The sequence below is a fragment of the Rattus rattus genome, chromosome 18, assembly GCF_011064425.1.
Source record: "Rattus rattus isolate New Zealand chromosome 18, Rrattus_CSIRO_v1, whole genome shotgun sequence".
Lineage (NCBI taxonomy): Eukaryota > Metazoa > Chordata > Mammalia > Rodentia > Muridae > Rattus > Rattus rattus.
Window position 1 is genome coordinate 16,987,862 of NC_046171.1, and position 21,642 is coordinate 17,009,503.

Genomic DNA, 21,642 nt, shown 5'->3' on the forward strand with positions numbered 1-21,642 from the left:
GGCCCGTGCAGGCAGCGTTTTTCTGAGAAAAATGAAATCCGAGTGTGTTTTTATAAGTTTTGATAAATCAGGGATTTTCTGCGTGCGCGCGTACCTGCGTGCGTACGTGCGTGCGCGCGCATGCGCATAGGTGTGCACTATGCGTTGTGTGCGCATGCGCATATGAGTGTATAGGCCAGAGGCTGATGTTGGGTGTCTTCCCCGGATGCTACTCCATTTTATCTTTTGAGACAGTCTCTCAGTGAATCTGTAGCTTGATGATTCGACTAGCCAGGCTTCCAGCATTCACCACCGATCCTTCTGTCTCTGTGGGTGTGTGTCTTTATGCCGGACTTTTTGCATGGGTGCTGGGGATCTGGATTCAGGTCCTTAAGCTCTTTACCAAACTCAGCTATCTCCTGGGTCTCACAAGTTAGAGCTTTTGTATAGGCTCTGTGGACGTTTTCAGTCTGACTGTGGCATATTTGAGCTCCGTTTCCTCCCCAGGATGCCCTGGTGACCCCAGGAATTCAACTGACAAGTACATATTTATTGAGCATCTGCTACTGGAGGTGACTAAACACTGGAAGGCATACACCTCTCTGGCCGTTCTGTCTGTAACTTTTATAAGCTCGGTCTAACCCATGAGAACACCACACAGTTAACAGGAGGGGATGCTTGTATAGAGACAGATGAATGATACACACTCAGTCCTTACTTAGTGAGTTACAAATACCTTTGCAGCTGCGTGGGGTGAGGCTCCCTGGTCCAAAAGCAGAAGGGCCACTTTCTGATTATCGTAATGTGCTGCTACATGCAGTGGAGTTAGCCCGCTCTGAAAACACGTGCAGAGACAACAACCAGGGTCAAAAGTGTCTTAGTAGGAGAGTCTTAGCTTTCGGAAATGGGATTAGATTGGATACAACAGACAGTATTGTACATCGTCAGGTTCCATTGTGTGTGAGCCAGCATTCACCCATCCCAGAATATTCTTCACCCTAGTGAGACTTCAGTATGGTTTAGGCACCATCAGAGGGACTGGGTGTGTGTGTGTGTGGGGGGGAGTGGTATTAGCAAGTGCTGGTTTGTTATTGTGGAAATGGCTTGCTACAGGTGGCCGATGATGTCATACCTTCCCAGCGGCATCAGGAGACGCACTCTTCTGCAGCAGGAGACTTGCCACTTCAAGCTTCCCATATTTTGCAGCCACGTGCAGAGGCGTGAATCCCTTCTGAAGAGGGAAATGTAAAAATATCATGAAGGGAGGTTACCCAGGGCAGGGCTTCTCAGGGCTGATGATGAAGAGGAGTTAACATGTAAGGTTCAAGGTAGCACACAACAACTGAAGACTTTTCTAGTCCTTAGAGATAGGCAGACTCTACCTACCAGCAGCCCGCAGCCTAAGAGGCCATAGGTTCTCACGGTAGCTGGGACTGTGGCCTAACACAGTTGGAGACCATGGGGTTGTGAAACAGTGTCAAAAGACTAGGCATCTCTGAAGAGAAAGACTATTTTCCCCTCTGCTGACTGAACCACGCTGGTCACTTATTTGGATACTAATCAGATGCCTCCCTCAAACAACACTAATTAGCTGGATCTGAACAAAATTCCAGGACCATTTGGGGGTGTGAGACTGTGAGAAAAATGGCTTCCATGAGTCTCACTGCAGGCCCGTGTTGGTGTGCTTGGGAAACCCCTCTGTGAGTTCACATCAGCAGAGGTGATGGCTTTCTCCTTTTGCTCCCCTCCCCCACAAATGCACACAATGTCTTGAGGCACATGCCTGCCTTCAGAAGAAGTTAGAAGTCCTTTGCTCCCTGAGGTGAACTGAATAGTGACACATGCAAGACTTGGAGGCTTAGAGTTCCTGGATGTTCTCCCATGATTCCATAGCCTGCAAGGATCTGGGTATCAACATATCAGTCAACACACAACATTAGGGAGGGTCCTAAGCTTTCATCAGGGACTGGATCAGGACCAACACATACCACCTCACAAGACTATTGCCAACTAGAACCAGCAGGTGGCTAAGATCCAGAAGGGCTAGGGGTGATCCCCATTACCCATTATTCTGTCTCACATTCTAAATGACATCCAGAAACTTATAACTTGACTCTCCAAACAGCCCAAGGAGTCATGGGAGAAGAAGTTTATTTATTCAGGTGTTTTTTCTGTAAGTACGTGTTGTGTTTTGAATATGCTTGGCCCAGGAAGTGGCACTATTGGGAGGTGTGGCCTTGTTGGAGGAAGTGCGTCACTGTGGGAGTGGGCTTTGAGACCCTCCTCCTAGCTGCCTGGAAGGCAGTCTTCCTATGGCTGCCTTCAGGTCAAGATGTAGAATTTTTAGCTCCTCCAGTTGCTATGCCTGCCTGAATTCTGCCATGTTCCCACCTTGATGATAATGGACTGAACCTCTGAACCTGTAAGGCAGCCCCAATTAATATCCTCACAAGAGTTGCCTTGGTCATGGTGTCTGCTCACAGCAATGGAAACCCTAACTAAGACAGTATGTAAAATCATTTTTAAAAAATCAGTTATATACTAGTCCTTCTTATCCATAGCCAGAAAGAGACTACAGTACCCAACAGTCTCTTCTCAGGACATGCCATAGGCCAATTTGTCTTGCTTTTATACTTGTTACGCCCACAGAATTCTCGTAAAATTAGATAAAACAGACAGACAAACAACCAATTATGCATTCTGTGTGCACATTCCGGCCATGAGAAGATATTACTTGAAGACACCAGAAATGAATTAATCAAAACATAGGTCAATCAACCAACTCTCACAAAAGAAATTGGCAGGTTTACTTCAAAGTCTCTCGAGTAGTTACTCTAATTCCAGATGTCATTAAGATGTCCTTAGAAGGTGACATATTGAGAAACTTTAGACCAAAAAAAGTTCCTCAAGTACAAATAGCTACTTCCCTGCTGAGCAAGGCTTTGCTGGCTAGGGCCATGATTAGCCTGGGGCTGCCCTGAAGATCTAGAACCATAGCCTCTTAACCAGTCACTGTGGGAGCCTAAGGAGGGGAGCTTTGGGAGCTGAGTCTTCACACCTTTGTTGTTATGGATAAAGATGCTCCATGGTCCAGAAGGAAGGCAGCTACATCCTCATGCCCCTCTCTGGCTGAAAGGTGAAGGGGGGTGTACCCGGAAGTTGTTGCTGCATTCGGGGACGCTCCTTGCTGTAACAGTTGTTGCACTATGTCAGCCTTCCCGAGTCGGGCTGAAATGTGGAGTGGGGTCTGGTCATCCTAGAGGCAAGGCAGAGAAACACAAGGCTCAAGAGCTCGCAAGGCAATGGTGCCGGATGAGAAATGCAGGGGACATTAGCTGCCCCAAGTCAGAGATGCATGCAGTTCTAATTCAATGCTAAAGGGAACCTCATTTCTCTTCTTCTACAAGGTTTGGACATGTGAGGGTGGAAGAGCTTAAAGACCCTTGGACTGACCTATTTGCATAAGAGTATGAAAGGCTGTTCTACCTGAATCTTATCTCTTCATCGCCTGCCACAGGGCATCCATTGTAATCTTTAGACCCTTTTCTTGGGGGTGGGGCTGGGGGATTGAGGGGATGAGAACTAATCTTAATAAAACTCATGCCTGGGAGTTATATTTACATCTACAAGCCATCTGAACATGACTGTATTGCTCTGTGTGCCATGTTCTCCCACAGTCAAAAGCTAGGGAAGGCAGGGGGGCCATGCAGGGGTCCTGTCTTTGGGGTTCGTCAAGCTGTGCTTCCTGGCAGCCAGGGCTGCATTGACCTACAATAAAGGGATAATTTATTACAGTCTCACTTGAAGGTGTGAAGCTTACACTGAGTCTTGCATGTGAGGGAGCGTGAGACAACTGGGAGGACACCCTTTCCTAATCTGACCAGATAGGTACCCCAAAATGTCCCATGTCTTTCCTCCAAGTGAAATGCCCACTAAAATGTGTCAGTTTCTTTAAATACCCCGAATAGGAGAGGCAGAGAGAAGGGTAGACCAGAATGTGGCGATTTCTTTGCATGTAGGTTGAGATCAAGGCCAGAGGGGCTACACGATCAGTAGGAAGCATGGGGGAGTGTTGTGGGTGGGCTGTGAAGTGTCCCTTACAGGCTTCTGTGTTTGAGCACTCACTCCATGGCTGGTGACACTGACAGGGAAGGTTGTGGAACCCTTAGGAACTACAGCCTTACTGAGGGAAAGTGGGCAGAGTTGCTGGTGTTTTAAAATAAATGTTTGAGTTTCTGACTTCACAAATACTTATTAAATGGATTTTGGCTCAATTCAGACAGGACTCCTAATGAATTCTGAAATAGCCCTTGGCATTTCATATATACATATTTATGCAAAGCAGCAGGCTTGGCAGTGGCAATTATGAAATCAAAGTATAGATGAAACCTGAGAAACTGAATGAAGATGTTCTACATCCTGGAGTATCCGCCCAGATGCCGTCCTTTGTGAAAGGATAAATGGACACGCCCATCATTAGCATAAATTTGCTTTCACTTTTTACAATGCCAAGGTTCTGTGTATGTCACAGAGTTGACTTAAAGTATACATTTATGACCTATCCTAGTAAATGCAGAGTTTGCGTTGTGTGCATCTTATATACCTTTACACCTGGGATAACAAATGACAACACTGGAAAAGTTCTGTTCTAGAAAAGGAAGTGCTGGAGGTCACTCAGCTGCCCAAGAGTCTATTGCAGGCAGTCAGGGAGGAGATCTCAGCCAGTGGGTCTCACCCATCTTACCTCCCTTCGTGAAATTCAAAACATGAGTGCCAGCTTCAGTATCAACTAGATACTCTGTTCATAATCAACACTCATGAATACGAGGGCTTATTTACAGTGATGAAATACTGTAAATATTACTGCCTCTCTGGTTATTCCATTTTACCAAGTTAGAGGCATAGCTGAGATCTTTTAGACCAGGGGTCTGCCAGATACACTTTAGGATCTCCACACAGCTACCACTGCAGGGAAAGTCATCACGTTAAGAAGTCATTCAGTCGGGTGGGGCAGCTCGGCCTCCCAAATGTTTGCACTTCTGTTATGAACCAGTTTGTCCAAGCCTACGTCTGAATCTGGGGCATTATGGTTTGGTATTTTCTAGAGGGGAAGGAAAACTGCATCCTTTTTCTCTTTGAGGCTGTGCCAGGTGACAGATGTGTAGGTCAGCCCCAAATGCAGACTCATGTTTATAGGCCGAGATTGTTCTAGAAACTTCCTCCCTAAAATCTTCTCAGTATAATGAGCTCTGGACCTGCCTAGATCCAGTTTCTAACCTGTTAGGGCTTCTCGACATGCCTAGGGCAGTTCTTTACTCTATGTAGCTGTGCTACCACAGCTGAATGGCTACGAAGCAGAGTGTTTGTATGTGAGTCTTGGGTAGAGACCTTCACCCCTGGAAGGTCTGATTAATAAAGCCCTGCTTTTGAGAGGCAGGAGGCGTTCACCTAAAGGTTTGCTGAACCCCCGACTTCAGCCTCTGTTTCAGTTTTAAGGTCCCATGCCCTTACCTTAGCTTTTGCTTCTACCTGAGCTCCATCTTGTACCAAATACCGCACCACTTCTGCTTGCCCCGACCGAGCCGCCATATGCAATGCTGTTTCTCCTCTCTGGGGAACGTAAGGTGAAGTCAGTTGAGGGCAATTCTCAAGACAACTGGCATGCTTTGTTGGCATGAAGTTATAGTAAGCATTTTTTTTAAACAAACAAAAAATAGTGCCCTGAGTACCTCCTTGCTGGAAATAGAGGCAAATAAACCCATGAAAACTTTCCCAGGACCCTGACCCAGGCTGGCAAGGACACGGTGTAGCCCTGAGGAGCCCAGCCACTGATGCTACGAGAAGCACAACTCAGGAATCTACGGCAAGGCTTCCTTAGGGTTGAGACAGTATCGACGCTCCCAGTGTGGAGAGGGCATGAACAGTGAAGTACGGCGGTGATCAGAGCGGAGCAAAGGGAGACGCCCACACCTACCTGATCTGTGCTTGCAGATTGCTGCTGCTATAATCTATGACAGATGCAAGCCTCCCCATGACACACTGTCCTGTTTTCAGAGAACAGGCCGTCTTGACTAGGGTCAGTTTACCAGTTCTTAGACATTGACTATGAAATTGGGATTAAACATAAACCCTGCCCGGGGGCACCAAAACCACACTGGAGTCCCATGTGGCCCTCCCACAGTGACCTCAATAGATCAGATCCCATTTCTTGATACCATCATGAGGGGCACTGCCTTCTCCCACCTCCACCTTACCCTTTCACTCAATAGGCTCTAACTTATATCATTCATTCATTCATTCATTCATTCACAAAATGCCAACATGACAAGAGTATACACTGAGATATAAACATAATAAAAACCAAATACATTTGCTCGCACAAGCAAAATCCTCACTGGAGTGAATTTTATAAAATAAGCTTTGCTCAACAATCGTTCTATCTGAATGGATGGATTGGAAGGTGGCTTCACGGGAGACACGCCTTGTGCTCACTGGAAAGACCCTGAGGTTGTGGTGTGTTTTATTACACACTGTTTTTCATGAAGAAAAATAACATCTGGTTTTAACCCTACGCAAGTGCACGTGTGGACCACTCGGTTCACCACCTCTGTGATTAATACTGCTTGTCTTCGCTTCTTTATCGCACGTGAGTTAAACCAGAGGTCTTATGCTTGTGGCCATTGTGCTGAAAACACGATGTCAAATTTGAAAGACTGTAGAACAGCGTCCGATGGCACAGCGGGCTCAGGGTGGGCAGCTACTGCTCAGGTAACTATGCTAAATCACCTCATGGAATCGACGGCGAGACTCAGCTTGGGGAAACACTGTCTGGTGGGCTGCTCACTGAGATGTCCATGATTTTGCTACATGGTAGAACACTCTTAAAGAGGAGGCCTCTGAAGTCACATGAAAGCACTTCTTCACGTTTGATGACACTGTGTGAGTCACACCCTCGATGGGAAGTGCTTTTGATGGATTCTGTCGGAGAACTCCACAGCACCTCATTCCTACTCTGGTGCCCAAGAGTGATGCTCTTGCAATGTTAACGGACACATTCCTTAAGTCTGAACAGTTTTTAGCCAACTGGATACTGATAGGACCTTGCTTTCAAAGTGAAGGAAACCAGAGATGTCCTTATAATCTATATCTGAAAAGCCAAATCCTGTATCTGAAGTAATAAAATTACATAGCAACGTATAGTAAATACATTAAGTACAGAAAAGCCACTTTTCCCAGCATCTTAAAAACCCAGATCTGATCTTCTTTGTTGAAGCTACTTACCACGTTGGTGGTGTTTGGGGAGGCTCCATGATGCATTAGCTGTGACACGATATTTACATGTCCCATGAAGGCAGCGACATGGATTGGGGTAAGGCCCGACTAAAGGGGAAGGAAGAAAATGTTGGTTGTTGGGTTATGATCCAACAGGCTTGATTATATATCTGCCTGACAGCCTGCTTCTAGCCATCTACTTGTATATCCACCTACATGTCTATCCATCCATCTGTCCATCCATCCACCCATCCATCCACCCATCCATCCATCCATCCACATCCATCCATCCATCCATCCATCCATCCATCCATCCACCCATCCATCCATCCATCCACATCCATCCATCCATCCATTCATCCATCCATCCATCCATCCATCCATCCATCCATCCTCCATCCATCCATCCATCCATCCATCCATCCACCTATCTATCCATCCATCCATCCATCCATCCATCCATCCATCCATCCATCCATCCATCCACCTCCATCCATCTGTCCATCCATCCACTCATCCATCCATCCATCCATCCATCCATCCATCTATCCATCCATCCATCCATCCGTCTGTCCGTCCGTCCACTCACCCACAATCCATATCTCCATCTTAACCAGCTCAGGGGTCAATGAGAAGCCATCAAGATTATGTCATTATTAGCACGAATTCTATGAGGTGACTATATCAGCACAATTGTCACTTCCTTAAAGTAAAACCCACGATTATGAAAGACTTAATGTCACCTCTATTAAAAAAGAAACATTTATTTTATAAATTAAATTTATAGAAATTTAAGAAAAAGTTGGGAGGGAGATAAAGTTTTCCCCTTACCATGGAACTTTCCTTGTGCCCATGCGTGTGTTTGTACGTGGAACACAGTGATAACACACACTTGAGTAAAATGTTGACTACTAATTCAATATTATTTTGAACCTGGAATTCCCATGAACTCTGAATAAATGGGACCTATGATACATGAAGCAGTCAACGCAAACCATCCCTCCAATGAGGAAGAAAGCAGTCCGAGGCATTCCAGTGATCCAACTTGTTAACTCTACAAGCGCTGTAAATGAGTGAAGTGCATTGAATGCTCGCTGAGAACGAGAGCATGCTCGCTCTGAACCCACGGACGCGAGCACAGCGTCCTGGGTTCCTGTGTGAACCCTGAATACTGTGTCTGTGTGAAGCAGGACTGAGAGGTCCAAGGTTATTTTATACTGAACATGATCATGGATGGCAGGCATAGAGGAGCCAAGAAGAGAATTTAAACTCTCAAGAACCATGTGAAGGAGCTCAGTTTCCTTTTGCTGCCCATATAACTGTGTTCTATTTTAGTTTTAAGATGTATATATTTCTGCATGTGAGTTCACTGTCGTTATCTTCAGACACACCAGAAGAGGGCATCGGATCCCATCCCTCCATCCCCTTTACTCCATGTTTTACATGTTCAGAATTTAATTACTTTACAACATGAACCTGATACAAATAACAGGAAGAGAAAAAATTGACCCTTTTCTTTAAAGAGAGAGAAGGGTGTAGAGAATCTCTATAGAAATTTGAGATAGGTCTATAATTCATATCTATCTATCTATCTATCTATCTATCTATCTATCTATCTATCTATCTGTCTATCCATCCATCCATCTGAATGGCAGGGCTAGTTCTGAAGTTCAGTGGTAGAGTATTGCCTAGTGTGGCTAAGGCTAAAGGTTCTCATATATATGAGAAAAAAATATGTATATAAATGGTACACAATAGGTATACATAGAACACACACACACATACATACATACATGTACACATATGACAAATTCTACCCATAAAAGTAAAGTATATGCTGAAAGAAGAAAAAGTCTGCCTGCGGACCTCCCAAAAATGAAGACAAGCAAAGGAGGATAGAGCACATTTTGCTTGGGCTTGCCATCTTGTCCCAGCAACAGGAGAGTGAGGTGTCATGCCCTCTCAAGTCCTCAGGGAGCTGGAGTCTGGTAGAGGCGTCTCAGCTCTGGCAAACATCCCTGAACACTTAGACAACTTCGGTCCAACCTTTGCCTCAGAGTCCATTCTGACCCCTAAAGGGTTTCCCTGCGCTGAGATAAAAATCACTGCCCTATAAGAGAAACACAAGGGCACCTCACACACAGACACAAGTCTCAGGAAACGTCCTTTCTCAGGGATTTCTAACCTCTGTGTGTTGAGAGTTTAGAAGCATTTTCAGGCAAGGCAATCATGCCACATACAAGGAACAGTACGGAAGCTTGTGTGCCCAGAGTCGAGCATTTAGTAAGACACTTCCTGAACTGTGGGCGTGTGAGGACAGGAGGGCTAGGTCTGTGGGTTCTGGGGTTACAGAGGAGTCACAGTGTCATAGGTTAATAACTGGATAGAAACATGGCTAGAAATATGCTTGTGTCTGTCCCCTGGAGAGCACCCAGGGTTAGACAGGCAGTAAGGGCAGATTTCCCGTGGTCCAGATGTGCAGCACCAGCCTGGCAAATGAAAGAGACGCACATGCTTGCTCTAGGAGAAGAGCTAATGCTCCAATTCGCAGAGAGAGCTCCTAGAGTTGGGAGGGTGGAGAGGCAGAGTGGGGTGGGGCAGTTCTGGAGTGGGCCGCACAGGCCTGAGTGCTATGTGGGGACCCAGCGCTGACTCACAAGGACAGATTCTCTTGGTGGGTTCCAAGGAAAAGTACACAGGGCTTCTTCCCTGCTCCTAAAGCACTCCCAATACTTCATTCGCTGCAAACGTCCACACAAAACAGTCCTTACTCTCACCACAGGAACAAGTCTCTCAGTCTCTCAGTCTTTCAGCCAGCCACCAGCAGCAGGTGTGGACCCTTCGGTAGCACAGCCAGCCTCTACCCAAGGGAAGGCAGTATGCCAACGAGATGCCCGCAGGAGACAAACTGGCCTCCACTAGAGAAACAGCACATGTAAGGTTGACTACTGGCCACCTTTCAGCAGGAGCCCGCACTGCGACTGTGTGTGTTCTGCACTGTATTTCTGTATTTAACGAACCTACTTACTCACTGCGTCCGCTCCTCCTAATCTCGAGAGTCCCTTCAGGGAAGAGTAGAGAAGGTGGCTTGGGACGATAACCCAAGCTGACACAGCTGCTTCCCTAGAGGGGAACCCACGGCTGCCAAAGCCGTTCCCCCAAGTCTCGCAAGTACTCTCACCTCGGTTACGGCTTGAATAGATGCACCGTGCTTCAAAAGGAGTTCCATGACTCGGATTCGGTTCTTTTTGCAGGCGATATGGAGAGGGGTGAAGCCATTCTGTAAGGGGCAAACACATGTATCTACTTAACTTCAGTCCACGGGAGTCAGTTTCCACTGTGCGTGGGCAAAGACGACTCGTACAGTAAGGTGCTATGCAGACTTCAGAACCACAAGCAGTTAGACACATGCCTTTCCTTTCCAGGAAGGAAAAGGGGTCTGGACCGGTGCCTAGCAAGGTTCCCAGGTTGTAAGCCCCTTGTAGGGAAAGACAAAATGTGTATACACGTTCTTACTTTATTTTAGAGTTCGCTGTTCCAAATGATCTTAAGAAAATCTCATCTTGATTTTTGACTCAGAGTCTCACTATGTGAAGCCAAGAACTCAGAAATGTGCCTTCTGGTTTTCTTCTTCTTTTTAAAATTATTATTATTACTTCAGATATTTATTTATTTTATGTATGTGAGCACAGTGTCGCTGTCTTCAGACACACCAGAAGAGGGCATCGGATCCCATTACAGAGGGCTGTAGCCGCCATGTGGTTGCTGGGATTTGAACTCAGGACCTCTGGAGGAGCAGACGGTGCTCTTAACTGCTGAGCCATCTCTCCAGCCCTTAGGTGATTATTTTACGTGTATAGATGCTATGGATGCCCATGAGGTATGCGCAATGCCCCGTGGAACTCAGATCCCTTGGAACTGGAGTTACAAACAGTTGTAAACTCCCGTGTGGGTGCTGGGAATTGAACCTGAGTCCTCTAAGACAGCAGCCAGTGTTCTAGCCCTTCTACTTTTTACTTTGGATGGTCTGTCCCGCAGGCATGAGCCATTACCCTAGCTGATGTCATTTGTCTTGCCTCTTTGGGGGACAGGCTGCGGCTCTAAATGATTGAGCTGCCACTGACCCCCCCACTCCGGCCAGTTGATCCTTCATATTATCCTTGATTGCTATGATGCAAACGGGGTGTTAAGTTTCAAACCCAGGGACTTGCAGCTGATGTGCCTGTTTAACATATCAAAGTGGACCTGGCCTCCAGGTTCTCCCAGCATTCCTCAGTCCCTACCGTTTCTAGGTATGGCTAACTTACTCCTTCCTCTATCCTGAACATTCCTGGGCTGGGCTGCCCATCCCCCAGAGGCTCTTCCATGTATAGCCCCCCACCCCTGTCTCTGTGCCCGCCTTTGCCCCTTTTGCACCTTTGACCTCCTGGCTGCTGCTGTATTTGGCTCCTTTCTCTCCCTTTCCTCCTCCCTCTCCCACATGGTTCGGGTCATGACCACTCAAGACTCTCCCGGACGAGTCTGCCTCTATGTCTCCCTTACATCTATAAGAAACTTTCTCCTGCACCACACCTAGGAGCCGTCATATCCCTTCCTTCCCTTTTTATTTCCTTTATTTCATTCAAAACGCCCACTCTCTTCCTGCCTCTGGGCAACTCTGTACAAGAAACACAGCCTCATTAAACCCCCACTGTCCGGATTTGAAAAGTTGGAACATCGAACTCCCAAATTCAGAGAGGATGGACTTGCCTTCGAGAGAGGCGTTAGTGTCCTGCCTTGTACCTGGGTTCCCAGGCATTTAGACTGATCCTTCTGAGACTTGGTAGGAAGGGATCAGAGTATATTTACTGAGCACTTTCCATTCCTCTATGTATTGAATTAAGAAGCTAATGTTCCCCTTTGCCTTAGTTCAAATTCAAAAACAGCTGGGAAAAAACCACCAGCATAAAGAGTGCTAAGTTTGTTTGCACAGTCAACCTTTGCCAGCGCCTGCTCGGACTTGTCCCATGTGACAGGACACTGTATTTACAAGCCCTAGAGAGTTTCCTTTACACTGCAACTTTAAGATTCACAGGGCAGGCAGCAGCAGAGCAGTGATGGGGTGGGCCCTTCATCCCAGCAGAGGCAGGTGGACCTCTGTGTTAGAGGCCAGCCAGTTCTCCATAGTGAAAGCCAGGAGAGCCGGGACTCTCAGAGAAACCCTATCTCAAAAAGCAAAACCAAAAATCAAACCAAACCGAACCAAAAGACTTGGAACGTGAGCTTACTCTAAAGACACAGAACTTAGGTGAGTCAACTGCATGTAGATCGTTTGCTCAAAGCTTTAATCTCATCAAAGATTCGGCTTTGAAACAAATTACCCACAGAACTGTTCCCTAGCTGAGACGGGGCTGCCTACAGGAGTCAGTAGGGAACTGTACAAACGCGGAGTCCACCACACAGGCTAAAGTCAAACTATAGCAGGTGCCACCGAACGGGTTCTGGGAACACTTTTTTTTTTTTTTTTTGGCTAGAATCCATCCCAGGGTAACTGTCTACAATGTCTCTCTGTTGGGAAAACTTTAGTCATAGGAAAATGAAAGTTAAGTCCCACACCCTGCTTTAGGTCCTTTTTTTTTTTTCCTCCTATGGAAAAAGAGTGAGTCATGGTCATTCAGCCGTCCCCTCCCTTCTCAGAAGGCAGAGGCTCCTGACACACTGGGCAGGCCAGCAGCTCCTAAAATACTTTTTTGGTAGAAGCCGTTGGGGTTACAAAGACAAAGGCGTTGCCGGCTGTGTTCACAATGCTGAGCTCCCTCCTCTCCACTGAATTTCAGGACCCCCTGAGGCAGAGGCACAGAGGTTCCGAAGGCCAAAGTCACAAGGCTGCATTGGAGGGAAGCGGAAACCGGCCAGGAAGGGTTGGTTGGATTCGACCTTTACCTCAAAATTACTAGTAAATTAACATCTTCCCTGTAGGTGGGCATTTTCATTCTTTCCCTGAGCACCCGGGCTTGGTCAGAATGAAATGTCAACATTTCACTAAGGGTTATTTACTTTAACGATAGCAAGCATTGTCTTATCAAGAAAACTGAAGGTTAACATCCTTTCAGTTCACGCGTTCTTGGACAAATATTAGTATTTTTAAGACAGGGTCTCACTGTGTAACTCTGGCTAGCCTGGGACTTGTTATTAGACCTGGCTGGCCTTGAACTTGGAGTTCTTCAGCTTCTGCTATTATGCCCAGAGGTGCACATGTGTGTGTGTACATATACATATATATATGTATATGTATGTATGTACATACATACATTATTATTTTTATCTGAAACAGTCTCCTATAGATCAGGCTAGTTTTGAACTCATAATAATCCTCCTGTCTCAGCCTTCCAGGGGCTGGGATAAGAGGTTTAGGCGGTCAGGTGTAGTTTGCTTCAAGATTCTACATGTCAGAAAGAAAACAACAAAGCCCCTCAAATTTCTAACCCGAGGAATCATAACACTACCGCAGCGAGGTGAACGAAGCTGGTCAGGTGGGTCCTTTTTTTTTTTTTTTTTTCTTTTTTTTTTTTTTCGGAGCTGGGGACCGAACCCAGGGCCTTGCGGTTGCTAGGCAAGCGCTCTACCACTGAGCTAAATCCCCAACCCTAGGTGGGTCCTTTTATAACCATTTAATGTCAGGCTTCCTCTCGGGTAAGAGGAGCCTGAGTGGGACCCTGAAGAAAGAGCCATTTTGCATCGGCGGCTTGATTCTCACCAGCACAGGAGGCTTTGTCTCCTCCCAAGGACCTTTGGAAAGATTAACAAAGTAGCACGATTGAAGGGACACTCTGTCTCCGAAGGGCAATCCCTCCGCATGCAGGGCGCCATGGGCTCCGGGAGAGACGCTCGCGCTCGGGCCGGAAGGCAGGACAACTCACCAGGGCTTTGGCATTGGGGTTAGCTTTCTTATCCAAAAGAACCTTGGCAACTTTGTAATGGCCGCAGTGGGCCGCCACGTGGAGGGCGGTCAGGTAGTCGTTGGTGACGTCATCCACGGGCACGTTGTGCTGGAGGAGGAGTTGGACGCAGTTTAAATGGTCTCCTTGTGTGGCCATGTGCAGTGGGGACAGTCCATTCTGGAACACAGAAGAAGAGGACTCATTGTTTTTATTTGCTTGTTTTTTGATTTTTTACTTTTTAATCTCAAATGAGCCGAATAGCAGAACAATCAGGAGCGTGTTTAAAAACTCTGATTCCTCATTTGGAAATACCTTACATTTTTTAAAAGGCGCCGACCATCCTTTTGAACGGTTCCTGCTTTAAAACAAAACAAAACAAAACTTTCCTTTCTTGCATCAAAGAAATAAACCAAATTGTTAAGGGTAATTTCTTTCCCCAGTTTGAAACTTATATGGTTTGTACCAGGGGCCAGAAGTTACTAAATTCTCTGTAGGATTTATCATTTAAAGCTACAAGGGAAAAAAAGTGAGAGCCGACTTGTAACCACTGGACTGTTGCTGGTTTTGCCCTTGCAGATGACCTGAAAAGTAAGGAGCTCCAGATACAACACCGGAAGTGGCAGGGAAATTCATTCATTTCTCGAAGTCTGGCGCCCCCGTGTGTCGATCAATCAAAGGAAGCTACTGACCATCGGCCCAGGGAGGAGACCTCAGTTTAAATCATCCGGGCTTAATAGTAATCACGTGCAATGTGAAGAAATCGAAGATTTATTTCAAGATCTCAGGAAAGAAATCAATCTAGGAGCCCTTAGGTTCAGTCTCCAGCACTGAAGGGAAAATGGTTAGAGTGACAGTCACTCCTCAGTGGTTGGAGAAGTGAATCAAGGCGGAGCAGGACAATGTTAGTCCTTACAAGCTTCCGTTCAGTGTGGAAGCCAAGTGGGAGAGCCTGGAGATTCCCAGCAGGCTCATTCACCACAGGGAGGTCTAAACTGCTGACAGTATATTTTAACACATTAAATGGGGCAGAGAAGCCATTTTCTCTATGATAACAGCAAATTCTGTTTTCAAAAATGTAGTCATCAATAGTGCTTGAAGACCTGGGACGTGTTCCCCAGGGGAACCAGGAACACATGACTTCTCTACAACCAGTTATTCCCCCTACATTCATTGTAGTATGGCATGAAAAATTCTTAGGCAAAGCAATGTGAAACCATTCGGCTATTCTGTTACCACTGATGGCCACATGTTTCAGATATCCCTGCTTCTCAAAGGCAAGAAATGTATGATAGCATTTCCCCAGACTGCCTAGCAGAAAGTTCTGGAGATAAAAAAGAAGATAAAAGTGTAATAAATATTGAAATGAATTTAAATACTTGGTCAGCCATTGGGGAACTGGAATGGCCCTGCCTAGAGCATTCCCCGTTAATATTCTGAACCAAAGTAGACACTAACGGTGTCGCCAAGGCCTGGGGCACTTCCTATCTGACACTGCTCCTCACATGTCTTCCTTCACTTTCTCCAAATCCTCCTTTGCTTATGTTTTCCTGTAGTCTTAGAGGAAGTGCAAAGTAAACAAATCTCAGAGAACACAGGACTTCCTGGAGGCTCTAAGTGGGAAGCAGTGTCACAAACAGAAAGAGGTCCTATCCCGGTGAGATTTAACCAATTTGATATACCTAGAGTTGCCTGGGCAGGACTTCTTAATTGTAGGATCGCCCAAATCAGCTCAGCCTGCCCGCATGTCTATAAGGGATTGTATTGATTGGCAACTGACGTAGGAAGTCCTAGCCCACTGTGGGTGGCGCCATTCCCTGGGCAGGTGGGCTAGGTATACATGGCGCTGAGACAGCAAGCAAGTGGTGTTCATTCCTGGTTTCTGCTTCAAGTTCTTGATTCTTTCTAAACGGTATAAGGAGCACTGAGAGGGGAATGAACTCTGCCCAGATGACGCTGACTTAAAGACCTGGTGAACACAGGTAGGGCAGACAGTCAAAAAGGTCTGTTTGGCAGGCCAGGGATGTGGCGGAGTTGGCAAACTGCTTACCGTACGAGCTTCAGAACCTGAGTTTGATCCCCTTGGAACCCTCATAAAATGCCAGGCATGGCAGCATGTGCCTGGCATAGCACTGCTGGGATAGATGAGAAGTTCTACCCAGCCTAGCTTCAGGCAGGCTTATCCCTCAAATCTTACACAGTGGCCGGAATGCATAAGCAGAGTTTTAATGTTTTAAATTTACGCAAACTGAGGGTTCAGTGTGTGGACAGGCAAATACTCTACCATTAAACTGCACCCCCAGCCCCAGTCTATGAACTCTCAAGAAATAAACTGGGGCTGGGGGGGGGGTGGTGTAGAAAAAGACTCAGAACCCAGCCAGAAAGTAGAGATTTTAGTCTCTTCAAAGCAGTAGCCGGCTGAGTACTGAAAGCCTCGCTCTGTAGACCAAAGTAACAAAAACAAACAAACACCCGGCTTTGCTGTAGAATACCTCATCCTTAAGGACTTCATAAACCTAACCTGATTTTGCGTGTGCGTATGCTTGCATGTGTATGTGCATACTTAGGTGTACAATCATACATGCATGCGTGCATGCAGATGCCTGGATGGCAGTGGATATAGTCTGCCCCGATCACCTTCCACTTTATCTATTGAGAGAGGGTCTCTTGCTTGAACCCTCTTCTTACTGGTTCTGGCTCCTCTAGCTAGCAGACTCACAGGGCTTCTTCTGTTTCGCTTTTCCAGTGCTGGGATTATAGGCGTTCACTCCTTTTTACAGCCTCAGTGTGGGTGCTGGCGACCTGAAGCACAGTCCTCATGTCTACAGAGCAAGCCTTAATCCTCTGAGCCATCCCCTCAGTCCGAAGCCGATTACGGCTCCCCTAAAGAAGTGACGATCTCTCGTTCCATTTAGCAGCACTGGTGGCTGTGCTCGCTCCTCTCAAGAGTCAGATCTGAGCATGGTACGATGTTCAGGAACCGAAGACCTTACCTTGGTTTTTGAAAGGATGGGGGCGGCTCTGTCCAGCAACATCTCTACCACCTGCTCGTGACCACTTCTCGCCCCGCAGTGCAGCGGGGTCAGACCGTCCTGTGGAACAAAGGCGATACCGGAAGTCAGCACGTTTCGGAAACACGGTGTGTTGTTTATGTCCCCTCACGGTATAAACCATCTAGGATGCTGTGGGCCAGGCAGAATTCAAAGATTTGCTCGTGGATTTTGTAAAGTAATTTTATATTTTAAAACCTGGAATTATATTTTTGTAAATGAAGCCCTGTGCTTTCTGTGGGTTCTGGGGGTTGGAGTCAGGTCCCCAAATTTGCACAACGGGTACTCTGCCAATTGGACTATTTCCTCAGACCTAAACCTTTCAAAAGGAATTATGAGGGGAATCATATAGTTACCCTTCCTCCTCTTAAATGTCTTTGCACCATACTCCCTGAATGCTTTTTTCTTCAATACATTACCTCAATGTTTTACTTCCGTGTGTATTGATTAATCCACCTTATCCTCTGGTGTGAGCATATATAAATTTAAATTTAAGAGAGCTTTCCTGATTTCTTGAGAACACAGTCCCTGAATATTGAAATAGATCTGACTGGGATGATAAATCTAACTGTTCAAATATGACTGATCAAACTATGAAAACTATTAACAATTTTGTGATTATTAAATGATTTGTTAAAAACCCTTTTTAAGGAATTAGGTATCCTCACGGTCAGTCCCCTGTCTGCTACTAAGCATGACTTGCTGGTAGAAGGAGACGTGCTCCAGACGATAAACCCCACGTCTAATTTTGGCTTCTACAGATGTTAGTGATAAGAAATTTTGTTTTCAGAGTAGACTGACTAGTAACAGCTACGGTACAAGCTCTGGCAATGCTGGGAATCTAAGTACACTCAATATTTGAGCAAATTTTTTTTCTAATGTTTCATTGGTTCTTTTTTTTGAGTTTCTAAATTTTTTATTTTATTTTTATAATTAAAATTATTTCATTTCATTTTATTTTTATTTATGTGTATGTTTCTGTGTGAGTGTATGTCATGCGTATATGGGTACCCTTGGAAGCCAGAAGAGGCTGTCATATCTGCTGGAGCCAGAGTTGCAGGAGATTGTGAGCCCTCCATCACGTGTGCGGGCGCCAAACCTGTGTTCTTTGAAAAGGCAGCAAGCGCGTTTAGCTGCCGAGCTATCCTTTTAGCACCCCGAGTCTGTCACTCCCGTCAACAGCAATAGCTTTATGACTCGTTTTGACAACTCTTCTGGTAGGCACAAAAGTTCATTTTCCACTTATTTAGAGTCACAAGCTCTCAACAGCCTTCTTCCTTGCATTCCTCGCCTCCCAGAGCCTTGCACCCCTGGACCCCGTGGGCCTTCCTTCAGTTCTCATAGACAAGGACCATCTGCTAAGGGATAATTAAGCCAAGAGACTCAGCAGGGAGCTGGGTGAGCAGAAAGTCGCTCACTCGAAGTTGCCCAAGTGCCCCAGCCTCCTGAGTTTTCAGACATGCTGGCCTCTGTGCTGTCCGGTGTGAAGATCTCTGCAAGTGATGAAACCTACCCTAGAGACAGTCATGCCTACCAGTGCCAGCGTTTGACCAGCATCCTGGATCCACTTTCTAGCTGGGCAGATCTGAGGAGTAAGGCCGAGGTGTAAGGCTGGTTGGCGACTGTGATGTGTAAGCAAGCAGGGACCGCCATGTGGGACAACGACCGCAACTCTAAGGAGCCTCCGTGTCCTTAAAACTGGATTCCAGGGGTTGGGGATTTAGCTCAGTGGTAGAGCGCTTGCCTAGGAAGCGCAAGGCCCTGGGTTCGGTCCCCAGCTCCAAAAAAAAGAACCAAAAAAAAAAAAAAAACTGGATTCCAATAGAGAACAGTGCACGAGCCAACTGGAACACTCTCCAGGGGTGTCGAACTATCCTCCCTGTCATGCTGATGTCAAGTGTTTGCTCTATAAGTCAGAGCGACGCCGTCTTTCAGGAGGAAGCCATGGGTAAAGCAGAACATGGAACCTCCGAACAACAACCAAACAAACCAACAGCAACCCAAACAAACCCACCACCAAGTCCTGGTGGTTTCCTAGTAACGAAGTACCTGAGCATGTGTAAGGAGAAACAGAGCAGCGGGGACTCTGCCCTCACACTGTCTCGCTGAGACAATTCATACACACATCATAAACACACACACACCACATCACACCACACATACACACACATCATACCACACCACACACTCATGTGCACACACAACACCCACATACCACACACATACCACACATACACACCACACATAATACACACACAACCCCCCCAAACACACACACACACACACACCATACCACAAACTCACACACACCACACATACATACCACATGCACACGAACACACACCATGTGCACACACAACACCCCCTCACACATAAACACATACACAAAGCACACACACACCACACCACAAAGTCACACATACCACACATACACACCACATGCACACAAATATACACCATACACCACATACACACATGCACACACAATACCCATATACTACACACATACCACAAATACACACCACACATACATGCACACACAACACTCCCCCACAAACACAAAAAACACATACAAACATACATATACACAGAAACTACACACACACACCACACATACACATTATATACCACACACACACATGCACACATAAAATCCCCCCACAAACACACACCACACACATACCGCACACTCATACATGCACACACAACAGTTCCCCCACAAACACACAGATACACAAAGCACACACACACCACACACAAACACACACACCACACACACACCATACATACCGCACACTCATACATGCACACACGATAGTTCCCCCACAAACACACACAGACACATACACACAAACACATATATACACATAGACACACAAACACACAAACACATATAAATGCAAACACACACAGACACGCAGACACTGAGAAATAGAGACAAATGACAGACAGACGGAGAAAGAATGGAGAAGTCACAGTTCATCAGTTATCCTTGGCAGACACAAGATATTCCTATTGTAGGAAACTGATAAACTAAGGAATGAAGGCCATGCAGAAGCCACAACATGTGTGACGGCTTTGAGAAACGTTCATACATTTTCACAGATGAGACACACACATACACACACAAACATACATGTACACACATATACACACCACCACATACAGCACACACTTGTCATATACCACATACATACTCCCTCCATATCACACACATCACACACAAACCACACGCACACTGTGCATATCCCTACATCACACCACACATACACACATCACACACCACACATACACACATCACACACATCACATACACCACACACACACCACCCACACCCCCACATCACATGCACACACACACGCACACCACACACACGCACACCACACACACACACACACACACACACACACACACACACACACACACCCTGCCATTCAGTGACTGCCATCGGTGGATGAAAATGCCAGATTGCAGAGACTCATCGTGTACAGAAAATTACAAGCTAACACCCTGCAGATAGAGAGGCACCCCAGTTCTCCATCATCCTGGGCAGTTACCTTCAACACCACCACGCCACTCACCATATCACCAAATATGGCTCTTAGCTGAACACGTGACACACCCCATGATCATGGGTGGCCACCTCAGCAGAACACACTACATGCTAGAAGTATCATATGTGGTCACCACAACAAAAACAAATCCAAGTACTGACTCTAAATAGTTTTAGGCACACGCCCCAACATGTGGACATTGTTTTTTTCTGAGTCTACCTTTAAAACTAAGTTTTTATTCTGGAAAAAAAAAGAACATATTTTAGGCTTCAGGAAGCCAGTTTTTTGCTTCATAGTCAAGTGTGATTTATCTCTATTTAGACTTTGCCATCCATATATATATATATATTTTCTGAAGAGACCACACACAATTTTATCCCCACAATTATTCGTACATGGAAAAATGTTCTTCACTAAAATGAAGACTCTTGGGAGGGCCAGAGAGATGGCGCACTGCATAAAGATACTTGTCACATAGACCTGGAGACCTGAGTTTCCTCCCTGGAACCCAAGCCAAGAGATAACTGACTCCCCAACATTGTCCTCTGATACGTTCACGGTGACATGAACCTGCACACGTATAGCATACGTGCACAAATAACAATTAATAAAAAACATTAAATTCTTTCAGTTTCAAGAGATTATCCTCCCATGGACGTACAGGCTGAATTCAGGATCAGAGGGGACATGGGCACAGCTCAGGTGCTGAGCACAGCAGGTATGAGACCCTAGGTTTATCCCCAGCTCTGCAAGGAGGTTTGCCCAGGGAGATTAAAGCTATTAATAATAACTACTCAAGACAACCAAGGGGCAGGGAAAGCCCATCCTCAAGCTCAGATTTTTCAACATCCACCCTTCTTTCTGCTACG

General features: G+C 46.1%; 1 protein-coding gene across 3 annotated transcripts in view; it reads right to left on the reverse strand.

The window, feature by feature from the left end:
• The window catches only part of Ank3 (ankyrin 3), a 317,856-nt gene that overhangs the window by 137,223 nt on the left and 158,991 nt on the right, over positions 1–21,642 (reverse strand). For all 3 annotated transcript variants that reach the window (XM_032888731.1, XM_032888729.1, XM_032888730.1), the window contains 8 exons: positions 17,162–17,260; positions 14,151–14,348; positions 10,433–10,531; positions 7,261–7,359; positions 5,491–5,589; positions 3,038–3,235; positions 1,112–1,210; positions 716–814 (listed from right to left, as the gene is read on the reverse strand). In XM_032888731.1, the coding sequence (XP_032744622.1) occupies positions 716–814; positions 1,112–1,210; positions 3,038–3,235; positions 5,491–5,589; positions 7,261–7,359; positions 10,433–10,531; positions 14,151–14,348; positions 17,162–17,260 (990 nt within the window). The remainder of the gene's footprint in view (positions 1–715; positions 815–1,111; positions 1,211–3,037; positions 3,236–5,490; positions 5,590–7,260; positions 7,360–10,432; positions 10,532–14,150; positions 14,349–17,161; positions 17,261–21,642) is intronic.